The following is a 27,631-nucleotide window of genomic DNA, read 5'->3' on the forward strand; positions in this document are numbered from 1 at the left end:
TACAGGGGATGTGGCAATAACTTCCTGTAATGTGCAAGTGGTGTTGGTGAATGGTTGTACAGTTTCCACAGACAGGTGCGTCTCTTCTGCGAGCTGGAGACAAGTTATCCGTTGACTCTCACAATCAGCCGTTCCACTCACCGAATGTTCACTGGATCGACCGCGATGGGCTCCGAGCCACCTCGGCCGGGATCGCTATTCACGGCCGCCTTTAAAACGTCTGCACCGTTCAAATGTTTTACTGCGGCCCATCACTGTACTGTGCTTGAAGTTTTCATTGGCTTTGACTTGAACGCCCCTCGTAACATCCTAATCTGCAGGTCTAACACCAGAAAAAACGTCTGTTGGCATCTGTGAACAATACTGTAGTGTTCGACATGCTGTTACATCACTGACACAGTGTTACATCTCATTCAAGACAGTGTTATAAATATATCAGAGCTGGTAGTTTATGCAATAATAGCTGCATATTGAAAGTGTTGCATTGTGTTCATTGAAACCAGCAGAAACATAATTTTTCATTTCAGTAAAGTCTTAGAGTTATGCTTTCATCTAAACACGTCGGTTAAATGTTGCTTGGAAAACGTCTCGGCCCTCATTCTAATCGATTGGCTAGACTGGACAGGTGGGTGGGAGCAAAACCCGGCAGGAGCTCCGCCTCATACTCCTGTCTCATACAGCACTTTGTTCACTAGTGACGGGTTCGAGTGGCTACCGGGTCGACTCTCCATTTAAATAAATCAGATTTCTATTTAACTGAGTCAAGTTTGCTTAAAAGGGGACGAATTTACTACGCCTACAGTTCTTGCTTGGTTTAAATCTTGGAGATTTGAACTCATGACCTACTGATCCATCATCCAATGCCTTAGATATACTGCTCAGACAATCCATCAGTTGAACTTCTGAAGAACTTTACATCAAAAGCGTTCCACTTTAATCCAACTCTAAGCCTGCAGCAACACCGCCACACCCCTCATCTCTGTCTATGTGTCAGCGTTTTAGTTTTTTCAGGACAACAATACCGACCAAACCCATGTACGTACTTTAGCGTACGGGGTTTTGTTCTGCGTCTCAACCCTGCGTGTTCAGATTAAAGCATAACTCGAATAACAGATCCGAATCAAATGAGCAAACTAGATGTGCAAGGTCATTGAACAGGAGTTTCATATCGGACGAGTTGCAAAAACACAAAGACATCAGGGAAACATGAGACCTATAGAGAACAGTAGAAGCGGTGGAACAAGAACAAGAAAAAAAGAAAAAAGAACAAGAGTTGTGGCACCCTTTCATTTGTTATGCTATGTACTCCTATACAGTATATGTACTGTCTCTTTATTTCCTTTTTTCCTCCTTATGCTTGTTAAAGTCTTATTATTTACATCAGCCGAGTCCAAGCTTCTTCCTCCCTGTGTTTATGAAATTTGGTCACTTTCATGAGGTGAACAGCGTGATGCACAGATACCGAAGGCGAGAGATTATTTGAGCCTTTAGAATGTTTTTTTTTTTGTAGTTTTTTTTCTTCTTCGGGTCCCTCTGAGTACATAAACCACATGGAGACAAGAAGACGAGAGCAAAAGCACATCAACCGTGCAGGCTGGCCGGGAACACCTCAGCAGAGATGGAATGGAAAGACCGCTCGTTTGGATGAATGCTACTTATTCTTCTTGTCTCTATCTGACTAGATATGTGTATATTATATGTGTGTGTGTGGTTGTGTATGGTTGTCCAGGCTGGTGGTTGGTCCTGTGTGCTCCAGGGTTTTGAGGAATTTTAGAAATATAGAGCTGGTTCGCTGCTGAAATCGGAGAGAGACGAGCTGTCCGCTGGTGTCAGCTTGAAAAGAGGGAAAAAAAGACAAAAAAGACACAAAAGGGTTACATTAACAATTAGATTTGATTTAGTAGAAACTTTTAAAAAGCAACCTTGTAGTTCGAAAAATACACTTAATACTATTTCCTTTTTATTATTATCATATAAAAAATTATATATACTCTATATATTTAATAATTAATTACTCTTTTTTTAATATAAAAATTATTTGTTCTGGTTTGTTCTTTTTTTTCGACTAAATCCAAACTTCCAACAACATACTGTATTTTTCATAAGAATAATAATCCACACAAATATTCTATCCTTCATAACCAATGACTCATGTGAATAGAACTCTATGTCTATATCCCTCTCTGTAATGAAGCAGGGCACTACAACGTCAGAGGATGGAAATACTGAGGCACTGTTGAATTCTCCGTTCTGCACAGTAAGGTGTTGATAAATTGTCTAGAAGCCGCTCTATATGATCTGCACGAAGATCAGTAATGAGTGCAATAACAAAACATGGGAACAATTTGGAGAGGACATTTAATTTTTTTAGTTTTCCACCTTATTTTACACTTTGCTTTGGCTGCCGAAAGAATATGTTAAGGGAGAAACTTACTAGACGACATTCAACCAAATATTAGGTGTGCTGTATGTACAGTAAAAGGGGCGTTCAAGTCAAACTGGGACTCGTGATAACATTTCTTATTTAGCCAGTGGAACGCCTGCTCCTTAAAAAAAATCAACGAATAACTTGTTGCCAACTTGCAGAAGAGACGCGTATCTGTCTATGGGAACTGTACACACAATCATTCTCCTATACCGCTTGCTCAGTTCCAGGATACTGGAGCTCTTTTACTGCTGTGCCACTGAAAGCATCCTTACAAACTGCATCTCAGTGTGGTACAGAGCCCGCACCAACAGACTGACTTAATAGCTTTTCTCCTGTGGCTTTTACTGCACTGAACAGCTGATCATGAAGTGTTAACTAATACACCACTGCATCGTGACTTTCTGTCTATATTGCACTGCTTCTTCCACCATGCATCTTTGCAGCATTCAATAACTCGTGCTCATTATTGCAGTATTGTATATAACACCCATACAGCAAAACCTCAGATTGCGAGTAAAGCGGTTTGCAAGTGTTTCGCAAGACGAGCAAAGATTTGTAATACATTTTTTACTTGAAAAACTTAAAAAAAAGTCTGGGTTTACGAGTACCGAGTATTATGTATCACACATGCGCTTCTTGTTTTGTTTCAAATTACGCGGCGCACACACATAATCACAGACCCGGACACACAGGCCCTGCGCGCATAAATGGAAACACTTATTTGTCGGAATTTATTTTTTACATTTTTTTAAAGGTAAAGTGTAGGTTAATTTGTTTTAGTTTTACTTTAATTTTGTATTAATTATTTTTATGCATTTATTTTTTATGGCTGTGGAATGAATAATTTGAGTTTCTATTATTTTTTATGGAAAAAAATTAAAGTTTGGGAATACGAGCCCGCTTCTGGAACATATTATGCTCATAATTCCAGGGTCCACTGTATTTATTTTGCATATACACACACACCACATCTTTATTACCTACTGCGGCTTCTGCTTATTATAGCACATCACTGCACAATGATACTGCATATATACACACACACACACATACAGTACAAACATACATACATACAGTACATACACACACACACATTTTATTTTTAGCGCTTTTAACAATGATCATTGTCACAAAGCAGCCTTACACAAACTAAAGAAAATTATGGAAATGTTGAATCTAATCTAATCAAATCGAATTTACTTAAGCTTCATCTGTTAAAGTAAAAAAATAAAAATCATGCTCACGCAACTTCCAACACATCAGTGCACGTCTGTCTAGAACAAATTGCTTATTCTGAGAAATGTAGACATGTTCTCCACAATTAAAATTCCCAGTTTGACTTGAACGACCATCATATATTTTTGTATTGATTTCAGGACACTCAAAACTAATTACAGTAAATTCAAACTTGTACATTAAATTTAACAGAAAAAAATGTTGCAAACCCAATAGTGCCATTACACACAAGTACACACACACAAAAATCCACATTTTTCTTCTAAACCCTTGTTCACTTTTCCAGAAAGCTGAATAAACAGTTGACTCACCATCACCTCGTCCGACATGTCAGCAGGCTGGGAATTTGCATCGCCCGGGTCTGTAGAGTCACTGAGCTTCTGCTCCTGCCAGGCAGTGAAGTCCACAGAGTGCTTTGGAGTGTAGCTGGATAGATCTGACCAAGAGAAAAGACATTAATGAGATTAAACTCCTAATAAAGATGTCTGGATAAAATTTTTGCATAAAAATAGGTAGCACTTTCTGAGCAGAAACAGTAAGTTTTGGCACCTTAACAATAATGATACAGACTTGCTCTTTTTTTTGTTCTCCATATGTTTTTTTTCGACACACACACACACAGAATACTTCATAGCGATAACTAAGTATTAAATTAAACGTAAAATATGGTGAAATAAAATCAAGCTGGATTAGTGAATGCAATGCAAATTGTTATTTAAGAATAATTTTAGTAGGTTTAAGTGAATTTCTCAAAAGTAGCGTCATATCTCATATCGTCATATCGTAGCGTACGGATCGGGAACTGCACCTCCAGCACCACCACACTGAGCACTGGGGCCCCACAAGGCTGTGTGCTTAGTCCCCTGCTGTTCACACTGCTGACTCACGACTGTGTAGCAACACACAGTTCGAACCACATCATTAAGTTCGCTGATGACACGACCGTGGTGGGTCTCATTAGCAAGAACGACGAGTCAGCGTACAGAGAGGAAGTGCAGAGGCTAACAGACTGGTGTAAAGACAACAACCTGTCTCTAAATGTTGACAAGACAAAGGAGATGGTTGTTGACTTTAGGAGGACACGAGGCGACCATTCTCCGCTGAGCATCAACGGCTCCTCTGTGGGAATTGTCGAAAGCACCAAATTCCTGGGTGTCCACCTAGAGAAGGACCTCAGCTGGTCCCTCAACACCAGCTCCCTACAGAAGAAAGCCCAACAGCGTCTCTTCTTTCTGAGAAGACTGAGGAAGGCCCAGCTTCCACCACCGATCCTGACCACCTTCTATAGAGGAACTATCGAGAGCATCCTGAGCGGCTGCATCACTGTCTGGTTTGGGAATTGTGCCATATCGGATCGCAAAACCCTACAACGGATAGTGAGGACAGCGGAGAAGATCATCGGGGCCTCTCTCCCCTCTATTGAAGACATCTACACCACACGCTGCATCCGCAAAGCCACCAGCATTGTGGCTGATCGGACACACCCCTCTCACACACACTTTACACTCCTGCCATCTGGAAAAAGGTACCGAAGCATTCGGGCACACACATCCAGGCTGTGCAACAGCTTTTTTCCATAAGCCATCCGTCTCCTCAACAAAAAGGGACTGGACTGATAAACACAAACACACTCACACACACACAAACACAAACATTATCACACAGCTTAACTCAACTACCTCAAAATATTGAGACTGGACTGACTAATCAACACAAGTGCAGACACACTGACCTACACCACCAAATTATCGTACACACCAACCTGTAAATGCTTCACTGTTTTTAACAATCTTTTTGCACAATGATCATTACTGGACTACATTTTTGCACTAATTCCTCAAATCTTGCTGCTGTTTTAAGGAATGTTTACGTTTACCCACTACCTCAACACCATATTTTATGTTCTGTTATGTCGTGGTTGCGCACTGTCACTTTGTTGTTGCTCTTGTTTGCACATTTGCACGTGCACTTTATGTTGTCTGTAAAAATGTTACTTAGCTAGTTAGTGTTTGTTAATTTATGTTGTAATTTATGTTAGATCTCTCTGTCCTGTCTCTGCTAGCCAGTTAACTAGGCCTCTTGGTTAGCTAGTTTAGTGTCTCTGTTAATTTATGTTGTAAGTTTATGTTGCATGTAGCACCTTGGTCCTGGAGGAACGTTGTTTCGTTTCACTGTGTACTAACTGTATATGGTTGTAATGACAATAAAGCCTACTTGAACTTGATATCTGTCCATGCAGCAAGAACATTTGACTTAACAAGAAATCTTGCATTCATTTTGTTCAGTCTAAAAACAAGATGAGAAGCTAGATTTACAATCTTGGCAAGCACTAACCAATTTGCAGTGCATCCCTTTTTTTTCTGCAAAAAAGCCATTTGAAGGAAAGAAAAATCATTATGACACTAACAAATATTCATATTATATAGTACAGTATAATGTATTTGTTTATTTTTTATTTTATTTTATTCTATCGTGTAGTCTCACAACCAGACATTTTAAACTTAACCAATTAACAGTTTTTATTGCAAGGTATAATCACCGATAATAATGTTAACAGAAATGTATTTCTTCTCCTGTCCCTTTAATTTGTAATATTTAAATCTGTATTCCAAACTAAAACAAATGGCATTCTCACAGGTATATTATATTTATCTTCTCACCATGTTTGACCAACAGGTGTCAGGATTGAGTAAGTCAGAGTATTTCATTACACTGGGCTAAATTTAGCTGACACGAACACCGCTACTGAACTGACCCTGAATCAGTGAGCATTTCCTCAGACAGGAACTCCTTCCAAGCCGCAAGAGAAGAAAGTGTATCATTAACCCAGGCTGAATACATTTCCTGGCCTGCTCATCCCTCTCTCTCTCTCTCTTTCCCCTAATTCTGTTCATTTCCGCTCTCTCTCTCTCACCAGTGCTATTAGGGCTGTGACCGGTCGGGCTGGAGGTGTAACTCGGCCGGGGGATGCGGATCCTTTCCACGCTGACACCTCCTCCTTCTTCCTCTCCACCTTCTCCTCCTCCTCCTCCTCCTTCTTCCTCCTCTCCGCTGTCCCAGACGCTGCTCTCTGATGGGTACTCGAAGGTGCTCTGCAGGCTCGACTCGTTAAAAGAGATCTTGAGCTGTGGAGAAAAAAAGATTTGTCATGTGTGGGACGGAGTAATGAATTAAGAATCAGAGGAAAGGAAACACCTTGCAGCATTTGCTGTTATAGGTAATTAAGAACTATCTGCGGTGTGACGAGTTACAAAACGCCTACGCTATTCTGTTACGCCTTCTCAATTTTTGTGTTCTACGAACTCCAAGCACTGGAGACTCCTTCCCGAAAATGCTACACTAACGTCTTCTCAAAGACAATGTCACAGGAACACTTTAGGTACGTCCACAATTACAGAAACAACAAATGATGTATTTGTTGTATTAAATAAACGCTTTAATACTGCATTTGCACAATGAATGCAAAAGTTTGTGCAGCCTTATGTGAAGTAATTATCAGAACAAAAGTTTACAACATGGCTTGGGGTGTCTAAAATATCAATTTTTCCCTTGATAAAATAAATTCAATTCAAGATTCAAGGAACTTTATTAATCATTTTTTTTAAGTACAAAAATACTGTATTATCCGAATAACTTGAACCTTTGGATATTTAATTTCCCTTACAAATATTCCTTAATTTAAAAAAAATAGGCTTGTAGATTAAAGATTAAAGATTGGGGTCAAATTTAGGTATGTATTTTTTACAATTATATACATTTCTCAATCCTCGTAAAAGTGTTTGATACTTTTAAACCTTTTAAATTTAAAAGTAGACTTTTACTAGACGTATATATTAAAGATAACTATTATTATTAGTATATTATTATAAGTAATATATTTAAGATGAGTATCTATTTAATAAAATTGTTTTTCTTTTTTTCTACAAATAAATCTTTTTTTCACAAGCTCAAAAATTAAAGATTATATACCATTTATTATTTAAAATATTTACTTACCTACTGTATTTATTTACTTATTTATTTATTCAGTAGTTAAAGATAAAAAGTTCGCAGCATATCTGCTGATGGTTAATAACTGTCAAAAACCTTTCTGGGAAATAGAAATTAATTTTTAATGACTTTTCCAGGACAGCCTTTCCAGCTTACAGTGTCAGTTCGGCCTTTTAAAAAAATGCTGCAGCTGATAGTAAAGAAGCCTGGACGGCAAGTCTTTGGAAAATTTAATACAATAAATAAATAAATAAATAAATAAGATGCAAATTGATCTTTAATATTATTAATATTTTTCGCTCAAACATTTGGATATTAGTTCTTCATGTACATGAGCTCTATCTCAGAACATACATGGAAGGTGCTCATTGGTGTGATAACATCAGATTACTGTAAATGTGATCAGGAAATGACCTCTGAATTGCAACTTTCCAGTAATGCATAACACGCACAATGCAAAGGTTGCCAGCGTTTTAAATAAATCACACACTTTAAGTCTATTATTAAAGGGCAAAACAATTACTAAAAAAAAAATTAAATAAAAAAAATGCATTACTTACTCCATTGTTTTTTTTTTCATGAAGCACAACATTAATAAGGATACACATTCAACCCCCCCCAAAAAAAAAAAGATTCCGTAACAAATATTCCTTTTTATTTTCTCAACAGCTTGGGATTGTATTTTAAACAGTCAATCACTATCATGAAATTGTGAATTCTGTTTCAAAAACTGGGTAAAATTTTCAGACCACAGCATCCTCAATGTGGGACGGGACCTAAAAATAACCAGTCTGGTTAAAACCAAAAGCAGGCCCCGGGCTCACCACATGTCCCAAAATATGGCACGTTATATAACCAGCCACTGAGATGACGCGAGGCCATAAAACAGGCCGGGACTATATTGTACTTTTAAGAAGCATTATTATAAATGAATCATCTTCCTTTTTAAGCAACACCTGTATAACTGTACGTTTGCCTTATATTTATAAACCTCTTACAAACTAGAAAGTAAAACCAGCTCAGGCACACATCAGATACACATCACCCAATAATCAAAAGCAGGATTATTTTGCATTTCCTTATTGCTGTAATTATTGTTATAGTTCATGTATGTTGAATGGTATCAGTCTCATACCAATAAAGCTCAGGCTGTCCATTCTGATATCATATCTAACAATCATAAGCTTGTTTTCCCGATATAATGACTTGATCTAACTATATAACTAATTGAACTATGCCTTCTTTATCTACACGACCACCGATGCCAACTCCACTGCCTACTTCCTTACTGGATTTGTTGGACTGAAGTTAACAGCATACAAGATGAACACTTTCTTTAAGCCAATTTCAGTACGGTAAGGCAATCACATGACCACCCAGTTTGACCTCTATGTGTGTGTGTGTGTGTGTGTTGCACATCCTGAGCCCTACTGCATGTCCTGTCCTAAATCTGCCCTAATCTCCACATGGCTCCAACTGTAAACACACATGGAAAGCGTATGGAGACGAAGAGCTGCAGTTGAGTTAGCACGCCAGCTGTTCTTATTAAAGCAAAGATGTGTGAAAAACAATGCCAAACAGAAGAGATTTATGAGACAGTATAATCTGCTGCTACATTAATGCAGTTTTTCCAGTGTTACACTAGTGCTTGGATACCATCATAGCCTGCTTCACGCATCTTAAACCCTGGCCTCCCAGGAACTCCTTTAATGGCTCAAACATGTGGAAATGGCTTGGATCAAGTTCCTGTAAAGTGCAAGTGGTGTTGGTGACTGATTGTGCGTACGGTTCCCACAGACAGATGCCTCTGTTCAACAAGTTGGCATCTAGTTGGTTGATTTTCAAGGATCAGGCGTTCCACTCTTCGTTTGCGATCGAATGTACCGCCCTTCTTTAAAATTTTTGCACCGTTCAAATGGTTTAGAGTCTCATCGCCGTACTGTGATTGAAGCCTTTAGTAAATGTCAATCGGTCATACACCTTCATTCAAGAGAAATTTTATCACAGATCCCGGGATGACTTGAACGCCTGTTGTATGCCCATTTGTTTCAGCATTTCTTTAAGTTGTTTTCATCAACCAGGAACAACTTGTTGTCTGTGACACTATTATTAACATGACATAACACACAGGGAAAATCTGACATGGTTAAAACCGAACAGATCTTAATACAAATAAACTTTAAAAAAGCTGTTAAGCTGCAAAGATTGGGGAAATGGAAATATAAAAGAAATGACAGTACAAAAAAAAAAAATCTAGTAAGCACTATCAAAGCCATGGAAAATACGTGGACCTGTTGAAAATATCAGGAAGGGGATGCATCTGCAAAGAACAGGATCAGAACTGAGATCTTTAGAGAGTTTACGTAAATCTTGGGAGTTTCACCCTTTTAAAACAAACAAAAGGGAAGCTTTTTGGACAAGATCCACAAATTAAGCCCTTCCTGAGAGCGAGACGCAATTTCCAGTTTCTAAAACCTTTGCCACGCAACGATGGAGATACAACTGAAATTGTGTCTTTTGGTTAGATAAGACAAAAATTCAAGTCTTTGAAAATGCACACTTTTGTCATGTTCAGTGAGAAAAGTGGACCAAGAATTGTGCACCTCGTATCCACCTCGTGGCTCTTTGATATTTTGGGGTCAGTGCCATAATGAATTCCATTCAATACCAGAACATTTTAGCTGAAGATCCTGGCTGCCACGCCAGGACGCTGAAACTGGGCCGTGGTTGGGCTATCCAACAAAAACGTTCGCAGCGAAAGAATGACACAAAATCAAGGTTTTACAATGGCCCTCTCATCCTTCAGACTACAGACTCAATTGAAAATCCGTGGCCTTATTTAAAGAGGGCAAGAAAAACCCCAAGAATCTTAACGAGTTGGACATGATCTGCATGGAAAAGTGGTCCAAGATGTCCTCCAAACTTGTTACGCACTAAAAAACTGTTTTTTCTTGCTGTTAATATTAATTACCCTAATAATTTAGGGTCCCAATAAAAAAAGTATTTTAAAGTATGCACTATTATGAAAACCTTTTCGTTCTAAAGGTTAGTTTGACAACAAATGCAGGAGAATTAGCCATTTGTTCAATCCCAAAGATTGGTTGTTTTTATTAGTTCTAGCATTTACATTAAGGTTGCCAATAAATCTGGAGGTGCCTTTTATTGATACTGAATAAGAAAGCAAAAGGTGAGACATCAAAAGTATGTCACATTCGGAGCCACTGAATCACATGAATTTCCCAGAACTTACAGTAGAACGTACCTCCCTGAACTTAGATCAGGACACGCTGCTGAAGCTACAGTACATACGGTGTTGCTGAACTGACGTCGACCTGGATCACAAGGACTGGGCGTGTAAGCAAATGTGCTACTTTCACTGCCGTCGAAAGGTCCACACGAGGCACGGAACTATACAGCTTCTAAAGCTTAAACCCCTGCGCGACTCGTACTGGTCAGGATCGCCAGATTGACATCTGATCCATCATAAGTCAAAGATCCTTCTTGTGTCAAAGCTCACTTCTTTGATCGCTTCGAGGGGACAAGCGTTGGGAGCCATCGAGAATTTCGGCATTGTGATGGAGTGTTTTGAGAGTTTTGGTTGTCAAATGTGGCTCGGGTTCAGGCGTTCCGCTTCAGTGGGATTTCTTTGAAAGCACAAGCTTCCTGATCATGCTGGGTAGAAAAAGTGCCAGGATTTAAAGGAAAAGCTAGAAATCTTTCACGCAAGACTGAAACTTCAGTGGCCACTTGCGCTCGCATCACTTGTTAAAATGCATGGCCTTGCTTTTAATCTAATGGAAGTACTGTAGTTAAAATATATACACAAGCACAATGGACAAAACATATGGTGGGATTTTCCAAGGAATTCACAGAAGTCGGATATGTTCCTATGTTCCTATATATGCTTCATATATACTGTAATTAGAAAGTAAAAAATATATATATATATATCGCGCTCTACACTAGTGGCAACGTGGTGGAGCTGGGGTTCGAGCCGCGACTTTCTGAGCCTTAACCCACTGAGCTAGACACATTAACACTTCTCCACAGCTGTATACCATAACATACCTCAAACCTTGCTTGGTTTCAGCTTATTGTGCATCCCGAAATGAATGCTTTTCTTCTCATCATGTTTGTAAAGAGTTGTTATTTAAATGATCATAACCTTGCTTTTATTCTGAACCAGTCGAGCCATTCTTCTCAGCACTCTCTCATCATCAATGTGCTCCCACGCACAGAAGTGAAAAGCTTTTTTTTTTACTTTAAAGGGCAGATACTGCGGTGTGTGACGATCCCAGGAGATCGGGATATTTAACAAGCCGTGCCATAATCAAGGAGATATTGATAATAAGAACTAATCAAGCTTTCGACCTGTGTGATTTCATGCACTGCGCTGATCACTCATAAACTGATTGGAAAACTGCCTGAATAAGCATTTTATTTGTGTATACTGTAGATTTCCTTTATAAAGTAGTCAGCAAGTATACAGTACACGGTATGCTAACTGCTGCATCCTAGATGGTACAGGATACCCATAATGCACTTTGCTGTTTAAAGTGAATTTGGAGTAGGACACCCTTTTGGAGACTAGGAGCCAGATAGGCCAGGCTTACTCCATTTTTCTGCCCTAATTAGAGGACTTGGATAAGACTGAGACTGTGTCTTCATGCACCTCCCCCCTGACAAACACACACACACACACACACACACACACACACATGAAGCGGGGAGTGCCTCACTGAATTATGGCCTCCACTTGGCAGTACACTGTGATGCGGAAGCTGGCAAGTGAACATAAGATTCGAGGTCAGTCTGAAAACAGAGAGAGGGAGAGGGAGAGAGAAGGAGAGTGTGTGTGTGTGTGCGTGCGTGTGTGTGTGTGTGTGTGTGTGTGAATATGATGCTGGGAAAGCTTGTTAAAAAAGATTTCACTTTGATATATTTTTTTATATACATCAAATTCACTTCATGTATGTATGGGCGTTCAAGTCAAACCAGGACTTTTGATTGCACAGAACGCTTTTATTTAGTTAAAACTTTCCTTACAAAACATTCTTCTGTATAATCCCTGGCTACACTAATGTACTTATCCTAGTGTTTCGCTAGTGCTTGGATACCATCATTGTAAAAAGTTTTCTCAGTATGCCAGAGCATTATCAGACTGCCTGCTTCACGTCTGAAACGCTGGCCTCCCAGGAACTCCTTTAATAGCCCAAACATGTGGAAGTGGCTCAGAGCGAGGTCGGGACTGTACGGGGGATGCGTCATTAACTCCCAGCCGAGTTCCTGTGATGTGCAAGTGGTGTTGGTGAATGATTGTGTGTACCGAGCATGAGGTGTTCCGCTCACTGAACTCTCTGTACTTATTCCTATAGCGTCGTACTGCGTTTGTAAAACCCAAAAGTGCAGAGATAGAAATAACTATTTCCCCAAGTTCGTTTTAGGATGAAATATGACTCTTAGTAAGGAAATGCTGCCATGGTGAATTTTCTATCAGGATGCCGCCAGCTCTCACACTCACATGCACGGAGTTAAATAATAACTAGAGATACACACTAAGCCCATTGTGTACAGAGCAACAATATGTAAAGCAGCATGTGGGTGTGAATGTTATATGCATCCTTAGTTTTCTAAGTAGTTGTGTGTTGTTATCGTAAGCAGGCATGCCAAGCAGGTATCCATCAGTCTATCATTTTCCATCTGCCAACCAAAATAGGGATTCGTTCCACGTTATACGAGACAATTTCATCACCTTTTAACTACATAGAGGCCAAAGGTTTTATGACATCTGTGACATCACACACAGAGCCCCGCCCTTAAACCACTTTTATACTAATGTCATGTTACGCACGACTCTCCAAAGCATTTTCTAACCTTCAAATCTGCTCCAGTGATCTAATTCACACTTTGTGAGACCTGTGACAATTAAACCTAGCCCAGATACTCACGCCAATAATCCCATCAGGGTGTGTCTGAGGAATGCTGCCTAGAAGCAGCATCGGCAAATCTGTCCACATTGTGCGTCTTAAAGTCTTGGCAATTTGTCTTACTCACGGCGTGTTATGTAGGAATCTGTGAACGCCTCTTGAATTTGACTGATGTCACGCAGATCGGGCGCAAGAACCCGGCGCTCGTTTTGACCTCAATTAGTTCCCATGCGCCTCCCGGTCCAACGTTTTGTAGCACGTCTGTGTTGCACATATGTTTTGTCTGAGAGCAGGATTGATCTGTCCTCATATCACACATATGCTGTCATGCAGGATGGGTTTTATTTTTCTCTTATGCATACATGAGTTGATACAATATAAACTTTACTGATATTTAAACACACAGGTTCATGTTCTGGAAATCCATGATCTGGAAATCATACTAATGTAGGTTGGCGCTGGTAACGTTTCCGGGTCATTTTTAACCTGGAAGACGTCCGAGCTGCATGAACATTTAAACATGATTGTGACACGTGGTAAAGCGGGCCAACCAATCCAATCCATCAAACCAAGAAAATGATGCTGTAAAGCCGAGAGCCAGATTGAGCGGATGTTTCCTCACTGAGCTACTTTTAATCAGCTTGAGATAGAAAAAGCGTTTAGTTCAGGTAATAATAAAATCTTGTTAGCAGAACGGTTTTATAACGATATCTTTTTATTTTTGCTACAATTCTAAACAAACTTCTCAAATTATTCTCTTCTACCAAACAGGATGCTGTGCTGCCTGCCTTGGAGTGGAGCCACCTGTAGGATCATAGAGGAACTGCAACATATTACCACCTCAAATGCAACCATATATTCATTTTATTTTATTTTATTTTATTTTATTTGGAGTCAGTGTGTCGACTCTAAATGGTGAATTTGCTCTATCACTAGGATTGGTTTGTTTTCCCCCTGTTCCATCCTCATCCAGTATAGTCAAACAGAAAGTGCTGAGTCAGGCGCTAACGCTAGTGCACTGACAGTAGCAGTGGCGTCTAGATCTGTCTACGTTTTCCCTTCACAAGCCGATCAAATCCTACAAGATGAAACCCTTCTTACAGTCCATTCCTCCCACCAAAATATTTCGTAGCACCTGACTCCAAAAGCTCAATATCCGGTGTTCTTCAACCGAGAGAAAAAAGTTATACCGATATTCTTGCATGTTTTTTTTCTTTTTAGTTTCTCTCCTATAGGACAACAGGTCCAAAACTGAAGTAGGGGAGACGGTCTCCATTAAAATGAAAACACACATTAAACCTGTATAAAAATCCAATTATAACATTTTGTGCATCAAGAAAATTACTTTGCCTCTAAAATTTCATTCTTTCCCCATCTTTATTAAAAGGACAGCACTTACACCAGGTTATGGGAGACAGAGAGGGAGAAAGAGAATTTCTAATTACGGGATGGAATGGCTGTTGACCTCGGTTGCTCGGCAACAGGCACCATGGCTATATGAAAGAGAAAGTGAGTGTAGAGTGGGGGGAGGGACGAGAGACATTGAAGAGAAAGGAAAAGAGAAAGAGAGAGACTGGGACACTATTTCGCAACATAAGCTGGAGAGAGAACACCAAGAGTAAGAGGGACAGGGAGAGAGAGGGACATAAGAGTGAAAGACGGATAGCGTGAGAGAGATCGCGTGAGAGAGAAAGAGACGTACAAACACAGAGGGAGACACAGTGATGAGAGGAAAAAGGAAAAGAGAGAGATACACAGACAGAGAGGGAAAGAAAGAGAGGGATGATAGAGAGAAAGAGCGAGAAGAGAGGAAGGACAGAAAGAAAGATAGTCAGAAAGAAAGAGATAAAGAAAGAGAAAGACAGAGAGAGAGAGACCAGGACACGATTTCACAACATAAGCCAGAGAAAACACCAAAAGTAAGAGGGACAGCAAGAGGAGGACAAAGACACAGAGATGAGTGAAAGATGTATAGAGTGAGAGAGAGGATGAGACATTTACAAACACAGAGAGAGAGAGTTGAGAGGTAAAGGAAAGGAGAGAGATGGACTTACAGATAAAGAAGGGAAAACGAGACAGAAAGTGAGATGGTTACAAAGAGAGAGAGGGAGAGAGAAAGATATTGATGTATAACGAGAAAGAGATGGAGAGACTCTAAGACATAAACCGAGAGAAAGGGGGAGAGGTAGAGAGAAAGAAAGAGTGAAAGACATTTACAGGCAAAGAGAGGAAAAGAGACATTAATAGACAGAGAGAAAGAAGGAGAGACGGTCATAGAGAGATTTAAAAAAAGGCAGAATGAGAAATATTTACAAAGCAAAAGAAAGAGAGAGGGAGAGAGGCCAGACTGATACATAGAGAGAAAGAGGTAGAGAGACACTCGTACACAAAAAGAAAGAGAGCGAGAGGGAGAGATGAAGCAAGAGACACACAGGCAGAGAAAAGAGAAAGAAGACAGAAAGGGATATTAACAGGAAGAAAGAGACAGAAAAGCAGAGAATAAGAACGAGACACTGTCAAAAAGAGAGACACAAGAGAGAGAGACTGAAAAAGGTGGTAACAGAGAGAGAGAGAGAGAGAGAGAGAGAGAGAGAGAGATCGGGGCAGGGAACCGGTGAATCCTTTACAGTGTTCATTTCAGATTTATATCCCAGATTAATCTCAGATTAACACCCACAGCGCTCCTTCATTAAAAACAAAACCTCAACGCTGAACATCAGAAGGTCGAAACTGAAGGATTAGTTTCAGCGTTTATCGTTACCTCCATGTTTAACATCATACGCCCGATGACGCATGACTCATGTACATAACGTAACGCTCAGAAGTTAAACGCAACATTCTCAATCTCTCAACCGCTGAACGTTTCAAACTGCGAGTGCAGCTTTCAGACTTCCTTATTTCACACTTAAAATCTTACAATCATGAGCTTAAGCTGGTTAAAAACTTCAGCTCATACTGTAAGTAAGAAAACACACACACACACACACACACACACACACAGAGACGCAGAAGTTTGTGGCTGGAGCGAATTGTTTCTCCTTGAACATGACGCACATGTGAAGCGGCGTTTATTTGAATAGAGTTTGCATTCGATTTGAAATGTACCTAAAAAACAAATTTCCCTAGAGACTACGCCTGGTCGATACTGAAACGCCCAAACTCGGTCGGACGCTGCATCTTTTCGCCGCGAGCTCGCGCCTCAAGAAACTTCAGGACTTTTCTGATCGTTTCTCTTTCTGAAAAGTCATAAACGCTCAAAAGATCAGCGTCTAGACGTTACACACTTCGTCACGTTCGCTGATGGTCCGTGTTTTCTTGTCCTGCTGTCTATACAGGCGTCCTGCTCTTTCACACACACACACACACACACACACACTTCGTGAATTAAACATGACAATGACTGTGGCACTGTGGAGGCTGAATTCTAATTACATCGACTCCTTTGTGGAAGCCATGCTGGCGTGTGGGACACAACAGACACACACTCACTCTCCCTCACACACACAACCCAGACATGGACTCTTACAATAGCAGATCACTTAATCACCAACAGCTCAAAATCTGTGTTGCTGTGCCAGATACAACAAAGACAAGACAAAGACACACACACACACACACACACCACAAACAAATAAGCTGAAACAGTAACACTGTACATGTGTGTAAAGTCTGCGCTTCCTGTAATTTGGTTCCACACTCTAGAGAGGAAAAAGAGGACCTGATGGAAGACAGGAGCAAAAGTCGAGGACGTCTTTTTAAGGGACGGGTAACGCAAGGACGGTGGGATCGGGGAGGAGACAAGCTTGTCGCTGGTGAATTATTAAACAGGATAGACTTTCACAGCTGGGAAAAAAAAAGTGGAACAGACAGGAAGCTGACTGAAGCAGCGCTCAGACCAACTTCCTGCGCGAGTCACTACATCCTACGTCGTCCTGCAAAATGAAAATGAGGGGTTTTAAAACCAATTCTTAATTACATCCAAGGTTTCAGTGAGGGTGTTTTTTTTATTTTGTACTCATTTGCATGTTTATAAAAAAAAATCAACCAATCAGCCTTAAATGACCTGCTGCCTAACCTAACTTTAAGTGCTTTAAAGTGCCCCTATTATGCATTTTCAAATATGATCTTCCATGCAATGTGTCATGGGATGCCGACAGTGCACATTTAATGCTAAATGATATTAAAAGTTTTTGTCTATAACTTTTATATTATAAAAGTTTGTATTTTGTCTTTGACACCATCTCCAGGTGAAGTGAACAACACGAATCACTAATTATATATCAGTACACCGGTGACAGGATCATGGGCATCCAAGGCTCAGCCATGCCTGCAGGGATCAAAGGCCAGCCCATCTATTCTGAGTCCACAGAAAAGCCAATGCAGCAAAAAATGGGGAAAAAAGTCAACGCTGCGCATGATAGAAAGGCATCAGAACATTCAGTGCACCAGAGCCTGCCGCATACTGGGCCCAGCTGAGAAAGAGACCAAGGCCGCCAACCCAGCCTCCAAACTCTTGAGATCCCAATCGGATCAATCACCAATTAGAAGCACTGGACAAGCAAGGCCAAATCATGGAGGCCCCATCCGGCAACCCACAGCATCCAATTTACGTAATGTCCTGGTACCAGAGCACACCTCTCAGAGGCCACACCCCAAAGCGGACAAAGCTGCCACGGAGACACACAAAGAACCCCAAACCTAGGTTGTTTTAATGTTAAAACATTAAAGTTAATTTTATGGTCAGCGTATAATTACAAAGGTTCTGGAGACCATGTTGTCCATGTTGCCGAAAAGGACACAAGCTTACATTCAACCACAGAAAGACTGTCCCTCATTTGTCCTTTTTAAACATTCGGTTAAAATTAAGACAATTCTAAAACATTTTCTTGCATCTCATTCAATATACAGATGTGCCTACACAAACTTATTCGATATACAGATGTGCATCATTCCATATACAGATGTGTCTACTCTAAACCATGAGCACGTCTTATGCTGGATCAATTTCATGCAATAAAGGCAATAACTGGTTCTGAAGGAAAATATGTTAACAGGGGCTATGATAACCAAGATCAAACAGTGGAGATTGAGAACAAAGATCACTCACACACACACACACACACACACACGCTGCCTACGACGAGATGCTACCCCGGAGACACACCTTGGTCTAATCTATTACAGTAAGCAAACAGACAGACGGAACGGACGGACACGTCGCCGCCTTCATATCTGAATCTATAAAACGTGACAGCTTTATCATTATTTCTACATAATCTCGTATTTGAAAAAACTATAAAGAAAATAGTAACACTAAAGTACTGCCTCTGTATCACTTACTAAAATCATTTGACTGAACCTAAGAGTCTAATTATAGCCCAAAACCATACGCTGAACATTAACGCTAATTACACGGCGCTTTCAGATGTAGCAATTACAATCATCAAAGACGGACGAGACGACGTGTGCTACCGAGATACAGACAGATACTGTACACAGACACACACACACACACAAACATACACATACTCTACTTGCACACACTCTTTGTAATTAGAAGTCTTCTCTTTATACTGTAAAAATAGCTCAGCAGTGTCATAACCTTAAAGACAGCTGGGTTTTTCTCCGCTTCCTCGATCCAGATCTGTAAACAATGTTCAAATGTATAAAATAAATAAGTAAATAAATACACTTACAGCTATAGAAAGAGCAAATATTAGAAGTAGTGTTACAGAATGAGCACTGGTCATACGTTTATTAAAAACTAGTTGTTTTTCTGACCACATTCACGATCAATAATCAATTACTCATTAAATCATAATCATTAAATATTAATCATAATCTTTGATCATTAATGATTAATGATAACCAGGAACACTTTTCTCCCTCAGTTTAAGGTTCATTTAAACTGTTCTAGCCACACAATCTGGTGTATCCGTATTAGTTTTATTTTCTTTAATTATTATTATTATTTGAAATGGGTTAAAATCTTATTTATTTGGACACAGAGCCATCTGTGAATAGGACCGCGAGCAGCGAGTGCACGTGAAGAGCCCGTGAACATGCGACAAGTCGTTCTGGTGAAAGGCCGGTTTACAGAAAGTCCTTAAGAACAAATGAGACCCGTTTCGTGGCCGACTCAATCCGGTACTTGAGAAAAGAAATCGCAAAGACCTGACTCTTCAAATAAGTTATTAGCGAGCGTGTAAGCAGCCTGGCTTCTAAGATTAGCTAAGCTAAGCTAAGCTCACGTTTTTTTAGTTTGGTTAAAATCTAAACGCAATTAATCGATTAACAATTAATCATTAACACGTCTAATCCATCTGTTTTAACGTTCCGCTGTTGCTGATTATTTACGGTCTGAATATTTAAATTAGGCTGACCTGTTAACGATGTGCCTTCACTACAGTAAAACATACAGTAATAGCATTCAAGAAACAACTTAGTGTACTATAAAAAACAGAAAAAGAAACGCATCCAAAAACTCTCCAAATGAAGCCCATCAATGTTCGAATATGCTTCTCTGCTCACCACGGTTGCAAAGAGTGTTTATTTGACTTTATGAACAGTCTGTACATAAACCTCCAACATTGACAAAGCGAGTCTGAGCTCAGAATTATCACCTACTGGATCTAGAACTCTGTGCAAACTCTCTAAAGACTATTGTGTAAAAATCTCAGGAGGTTCATAGTTTATGAAATACACAAACCAGCTCATCTGGGACCGGCAACTTGCAACCATGCTGCAATTAAAATCACTGCGATGACACTTTCACACCATTCTGATGCTTGATGTGATCATTAACTAATGATGCGTTTGACCTGTGACTGCATGGTGTTATACACTGCGATGCTGCCACATGACTGGTTGATTCGATGAGAACTGCATGAATGAGGATGTGTATAGGTGTTTATGATAAAGTGGTACTGCAGCTGCCCAAATAAACGTAGTGATATATATACATCCTTTTTTTTTTTTGCATGTTTTTGTGATTCCAGCACAGATACGCACTGCTTAAGCTTTTAGGGTTAAAAGTGCATTCAGTGTTTAAACCTGATGTGATGTCATTAAAGCCCAGAGACTTCAAACCCAAAGGATAAACTTCTCTTTAACCATGGCAGACTTGTAATCATGTAAATGTGAAAGAGGAATAAAAATGCAGCATTTGGCTAATATACTTTATTTAATAACGCTTTGTAAATTATAATACAACAGCACAAAAGGACACGGTCTCTGTACGTCTCAGAGCATCTGGACCTTCTGAAGTGCCTTCCTTACTTGGCCCCAACTCATTTGGACTCTGCGTCTATCCAAACTGTGTATTCTATCTTTTCCGTCCAACATTTTTTTATGGAACGGATTAACTTTTCCACCCACAAATCATAAAATGTATAAGCAGGAACTGCAAAGTCCAATCTAAACTTCTGAAAGCAAATAATATGTGAGATAATCAGGCCATAAACCTGATTCTTGCAGGAGAGGAAAGTGTGGAGGAACAGCCTTTTATACTACTTAAGGAAACAACTGGAAAAGAACAGCAAAAACGAAGAAAGAAAAAAAACAACTACACAAATAAACACATGGCCTCCGTGCCCAGATTCCACACAAATTGCATGTTGCCACAATTTCCCAATTCCATCCAAAAGCTTTAAAGATCTTGGCAGGAAATAAATGCGAGAGAAGAGTCCCGACTCCAGCATAGTCTAGGACACAACACGAAGCAGTGCTGCTGTGGTCAGGCTTTAAAGAGAAACATGTTGTACCTGTCTAGGTGTGACAGACACCACAGAGAGGTAAAGAGAAAAGAGGTCACGGGAAATGATGGCTAACTGGGATTTAAAAAGGGAGCCGTCTAAATCTGTCAGTGGGAAACAAGATCCAGCCGGTTGCGACACTTGATCTCGATACGTATAAAACCCAGTACAATACAAATGTGTCACCGAAAACAGGGAGGGACCATGGTAGTAAAAAATCACGCCTGTTCTTTTTATAGGTCTATGAAAAGGACTGACGGTTTATAACACTGAGATTTGAACTGTACGGTACTGTAATTAACCGCATATACATTTACAGTGGATCTATAGTCAATCAGACGTCATTTAAATGAGTTACCGGTAGAAACCTTTTTTTTTGCTTTAATATCTAAATACATTTAGATTTATGGATACGCTTGGATTATAACATATTAATTACTAGAGATGGAGGGGGAATCGATTGCGTTAAGCATCATGATTCTTTTGTGTGGCTTATTTAAACAATTTATACATATTTGCATTTGAGGTGGTAAAATGTTACAGGTCCTCTATAATCCTACAGGTGGGGCACTCTAAACTATTCACACACTGGTACACAGTACAGCATCCTGTGTGATGAGTGCAAATTATTGGCCAAATTTGATAAGAAAAATCTAATCAGGACACATGCTGACAAAATCGTGATACTTATAGAATCCCTGGTGATTCCCAACCCTGTTAATTACAAATATACAAATACACAAATACAGTGGAACCTTAGATTACGAGCATAATTTAATCAGGACTAGTATTCCAAAAAACTTGTAAATCAAAGCAAATTTTCCCATAATCTGCTGAAGATGTTTTAGCAGTAGAGATTGCAAACACTCTGAATATGACTTAAATATTTCCTCAGAAACCTGTCAGTTTAGCTTGCTTTTGTTAGCAGTAGAAATTATAAACATTGATAATGTTTACATCAAATTAAAATCAAATTCTGAACAAAATGCGACAAAGTTAGACTAGTTAGTAGCTAGCTAATTTTAACCTACAACAATGTGTCTACACAAGCCTACTAGTCCAAGTATGAAACAACAGCTTGAATTTAAATCGCAACAAACCGGTTATTCCGAAGTGTAAAAAATGTAAGAACTTCTAACATGTTTAACAACAGATTATCGGATCCTATTTAAGAATCTTTAAGGATCTTTATGATACAGTATATTTGTTTTGCCTTTATACAACTTTACAGAACATAACTTCTCAGTTAACTCCGCACCACAGACCTTTCATAACTGTTAATGTAGCAATAAAGCTGTGCCCTACACAAGCCTTCATGACTACAAATAAAATCAAAATCTCTGATCCCTGTTGAGAAGCACAGCTTTACCATTATAGCTGCACAACCATTATCTTAATCTAGTGCCTGGAGGAATTTCATTCTAGACTTAATCTAACACGTTGATCCAGGTCATCAAGGGCTTAAAGTGTTGTCTTGGGTGTTAGAGCCAAGTAGGAAGAACTATGGCAACAAACATTCTCTACATTCAGTTAATAAAATTCTATCTATCTATCTATCTATCTATCTATCAGAAAGGTTCCGTCTATACATTGATCAGAACTGTTTATATTATATTATTTATATTGGAGGATGCAAAACCAGAAAATTCTGAAAATTGTCAGTCTGTTGGCTTAGAAAGTTTTTACTGGAAGTACTTAATATTTTCCTCGCTGAAATAAAGCGCTGAATTGGTATAAGTGAATTTTAACGTGGTGGAGTCAAAGACAAAACTGTATTCACTGTGATTCACTCCCAGATTACTGAACAGGGAGTGTATGTGGCTGACGACGAAAGCAGTACAACATAGCGTAAACAAGGTGTAAGATACTTAACCTTTCTTTGTATTAATAATTTAGACACAGAGTTCTGATGTACAGAAAGACAGGCAGACATGTACTGTACCTGGAATTTAACTTTACGCTTGTATACAAGGGTGAATCAAAAATGGCCAGCACTCAGTAACATTAAACTTCTGTAGCATGCACTGATGTCTTATCAGCATTTTTTGTCCAAGGCTACCGTTTCCCCAGCCTCTGCTGTGCAGGTGTGAACATGTTACATCAGTTCTTTTGAATATATCGGACTAAAATGTTATTAACGAGCTGAAGCCTAATTTTTCTATTAAACGCAAAGGAAGGTTAGCCAAGGGCGCTGTAATCTAACATGACACTGCACATCAGCACACTTCTGCCCACACTGTCGACATTTTGCAAAAACTTCGTTTTAAGATGTGTTAAGGCATCCTCGCTATAGTCCTGATCTTACTCCATTAGACTTGTTTGTCCCCTGAAAGCAGCCCTACGAGGACGAGATTCACTTCTGATGAAGAAGTAAAGACAGTGGTGCATTCATGGCTCGCAGCTCAGTCTAAGACATCTTTAAATGAGAGAATATGAAAGCATGTTGACAAATAGACAAAGTGTGTGTGTACATATACACACACATATATATATATATATATATATATATATATATATATATATATACACACACATATATATATATATATATATATATATATATATATATATACACACATACATATGTCATATACATTTCATACGGGAACAGAAAAATAGTATGATGTATATTATATTCATATAATATTAATAATATTATCATATTATCATAATATATATAAAACGTATAGCAATACATTTTGTATTAAAATATTTATACATGTTTTTCTTTTCCTGAAGTATGCATACACTTTTTTGGCTGACTCTGTATATACAGACCATAGGAAATTTATTATCTGTTTATAATACTAGAAAATATCTACTCTACTTTCAAACTGAGAACTTCTGAATGTCTCGAAAATGGTTTTCATTCCTAGCTCTCTGTCTCAGAGCTTTATTTTGATGTGCAAATTTCAGCCTAAACACCAGGTTCAGTCTAAATAATTTGTCTACTGCTCTGTAGTGCTTCCTTGCAGTTTATTCTGCATTACTTTTTGTATAATCGTATTCTTCATGTGGTGATGGGAACAAGATCGTATCATATATCCTTATGCTCAAACGCATTGCTGGGGTTAAAAAGTTTAGTAGTTATTACAAATAAAAAATGAATAAATGATAAGTTATTCATAGGACGAAATGAAAATGAAATATTTAGGAATGATTCCCAGTCAGCAGTGAGGCTGTAGTCAGCGAGTAACAAAGGTAGCAGTGTATGTTATTAAAAAGCACTAAGTATACCCATAATATCTCATTAATGTTTATCACAATGTCGTTATTATATAATGTCGCACAGAGCTCCAGGACTGAAACCGCACAACCTGGTTTTAAAAAAACTAACTACCAGCAAACCACAAGCGACAATAACAAACAAATTACTCAGACTACTTAAAAGACAGAGATCCAAGTCAAGGTTTCCAAACTGAATACCACGACTGACATTAATGTCTGATAAGCCTGGAGGGATAATAAGCCTCATGATCCTGCTAAAATAAGAATAACACTATACACGAGTACAGCAACAGGCCATAGACATAACCTAATATGGTATACGACCAGACAGTAAAGAACCAGTTGTTATGTTTGGAAAACAAATAGAGATTTGTGTGGAATTGAGATCTGTTTAAGTAGTAACACACACATGCACGCACGCACGGGCGCACACACACACACACACACACACGGCATGATCTCATCTTCATCTAAAGCTAATATAAAGTACAATAAAACAAAATTAAATTGCTCAGCTCGGATGCTCGGTCTGTATGACGAAACTATAATGTGACAGACAGTGCTGCATTAATACCTTAATAAATTCACACAAGCTTAAAATATAAAATCAAATCTCATTATACCTTCCTCCCTGTGGACCCAGTCTTGGTCAAACAGGATCGTCCCAGGGACAAGTATCCACCGATCACCTCGATTTCCTCCGCTGCCGGGTAACGTTTTTTCAGCTGTGTGCCAATTTGGGGATAAGGAACCTCCGAAGAGGACGGCGACCCCTGTGGGACTGCGGCAGGCTCCTGCACAGGCTCCTGGACAACAGGAGTGCTAGGCTGAGAATCAGTCCTGCGCTTTGGGACAACTGTAAATGTGTTTCCTTTCCTCCTCTGCACCATAGGGCTGGGGAAGGGCGGCGAGGACTCCGCCACTATGTCATCGATATTAGTAACAGGGAGCTTATCGAGGGCCGGCTCGTGAATAGAGGCTGACGCTGACTTTGTGAGTGGATCAGGCGAAGGGGTTGAGAGGTCAGAGGATGATGTGGGGGAGGTGCGTCTTTCGGGGCGCGTCGCTTCTGTTTCGTCTGGCACGGGTGGCACAATGGTCACGACAATTTTTTCTGGAGATGGAGAAGCTGGAATGGGTAGGGCGGGCGTTGGCACTGAAGTCTCCACATGTGGGCAAGCAGGTGACAGAACGGGGCTGGAGGGCGCGGTGCTGCCGGGCGCCGATGGGACCCCGTGCCGCTTGGGGATAACGGTGAAGGAATTGCGGGACTGGAGGCGCAAGTTGGCGAGGGCACGAGCCTGGACGTCGCTGGCGGGCAGCGCTGACAGATCTGGGCGCGGTGAAGGCCGGATCTCGTATCTGGGTGAAATTATGGGCAACGTGGGTCTCGCCGAGGACTCGGCACGGGTACGGTGGCTCTGTGGCGAGCATGGCACCTTGGCTTTGGACACCCCATCAGTGCTGTCCCACTCCCTCTCCCTGACAGGTTTGGACTGACTCCTCTCTGTCTCCTCTTTAGGAGCGACAGCGACACTGCGCCCCCCTACAGCCTCGAAGCGGCGCCGGAAGGAAGACACAGACTGAGGCGATCCCGGAACTGGACTGCTACTTCCAGATCCGTTTGGAGATTCGTGGGATTTCTTTTCGGAAGACTGGCTACTACGGAAGACTGGCTGGCTGTTGTGTGCCGGGGTGCGAACAGGAGAGCCAGGCTGTGGGCACGGCGCACATTTTGGCACCACATCTGAATGATGGAATCTGACTCGGGGACCTGACAGGACAGGACTCGTGTCCAGATCCAGGAGGTTTTCCGAGCTGCGAGACTTCACCTGCAACTTGCCGTACTGCCTGTCGAATTTCTGCAGCATGCGGCTCACCGTGCCCTGCGCCTGCGCGAGGTCGGAGAGCTCGGAACTGGACCGACCCAGCGTGCTCAGGTTCTCCTCGCTTTTACTCAGCGCGGTGTCGTAGATCACGACTTCCTTCGCGCGGATCTCAGTAACCGGGCTGCCTCTGCGGTCCAGCAGGTCACTGAGGGAGCTGTACGCGCTCACGGTGCCGTTCTGCTGCGCTCCGGATGCGGGAAAGGCGTCGGGGTCGGACTCGATGATGATGATGTTCTCAGCGCGGATGGTGCGGATCCCCGGCACGGAGCCGTACATTTCCAAAATATGCTGCAGCGGGGCGCGCGAGGTGGTGCTCTCGCGCTCCAGCCGCTTCTTGCGCTCCGTCTCGAGTTTAATAAACGGGTTCTCTTTTAGGGGACCCAGGCTCTCCTGAAGCACGCCGTTGTCCGTCATTGTTTTCTCCGCGGATGTCGCTCGCTCGTTGGCCGACCAAGGGTCTTTTGTCTTCACCGGTGACATGTCCGGGGATGCCGCCGTGGCTCCGCTCCGCTTCCCCGCGGGCGTCACGGTGTACGTCCGGTTCGAATGAGCTCCGGTAGCCTCATCCTTGCTACTTCCCGTTAGCTCGCCATTAACCCGAGAGTCGACACCTGGCCCAGACCCGCCGCCCTTCGCTTTCCTCCGCTCGAGCAGCTCCCGTTTCCAGGCCGGTATTCTCGCCCCGTCTTTGCCCGGCTCTTGGCGGAGCACACCGACGTCCCCGGCCGACATGACGAGCGTCCAACAACGACGGATAACCGATAACAGGGGACTCGGCGCGACGAAAGCGTTCTCCGCTGAGACTCGGCTGTTATTCGCACATCTTTCTCGTCCCTTTGCTGATTCTCGCGTGATGCTGCCAGCCTGTGAAGCGTAGCCCCGCCCCCTGCACCTGTAATCACTGACGCCATCCTTTAGTCTCCAAAGCTGCTCCGGGGTTGGTCCTCGCGCTTTGAGACACGCCTAGTATTTGCATATCGCCCCGCCCATTTTTATTAATCTCTTTCATTCTCTGTTATAAATAACAACACAAGGCCGGTCCGTCACATCCGCCCAGCCACACCCTTCTTCAGTCAATGCGTTTTATTTACACACACACACACACACACACACACACGCACAAAAATACCCACAAATGCCAATAAATCCAAGCACAAGTGTACACACACACACACACAC

The 27,631-nt window shown here is 40.9% G+C and overlaps 1 protein-coding gene across 1 annotated transcript; it reads right to left on the minus strand.

The window, feature by feature from the left end:
• tprn (taperin) lies at positions 1 to 27,287 on the minus strand. The gene is made up of 4 exons (XM_053485835.1): positions 25,187 to 27,287; positions 6,579 to 6,789; positions 3,976 to 4,100; positions 1 to 1,833 (listed from the first exon to the last, which is right to left on the minus strand). The coding sequence occupies exons 1-4, from the start codon at positions 27,182 to 27,184 to the stop codon at positions 1,771 to 1,773; spliced, it is 2,397 nt and encodes a 798-aa protein (XP_053341810.1). The 5' UTR covers positions 27,185 to 27,287; the 3' UTR covers positions 1 to 1,770.
• Positions 27,288 to 27,631: the final 344 nt, after the last annotated feature.

This window comes from Clarias gariepinus, chromosome 24 (assembly GCF_024256425.1).
Source record: "Clarias gariepinus isolate MV-2021 ecotype Netherlands chromosome 24, CGAR_prim_01v2, whole genome shotgun sequence".
In the NCBI taxonomy this organism is placed as follows: domain Eukaryota; kingdom Metazoa; phylum Chordata; class Actinopteri; order Siluriformes; family Clariidae; genus Clarias; species Clarias gariepinus.

Bases quoted from the DNA above. Each gene is read 5' to 3' on its own strand.
- tprn (XM_053485835.1), bottom strand. From the start codon at position 27,184: ATGTCGGCCGGGGACGTCGGTGTGCTCCGCCAAGAGCCGGGCAAAGAC. The intron at 4,101-6,578 runs GTGAGAGAGAGA...TCTCTTGGTCAG, and splicing joins TCACAGCCCTAATAGCACTG to ATCTATCCAGCTACACTCCA. The intron at 1,834-3,975 runs GTGAGTCAACTG...CCTCTTTTCAAG, and splicing joins ACATGTCGGACGAGGTGATG to CTGACACCAGCGGACAGCTC.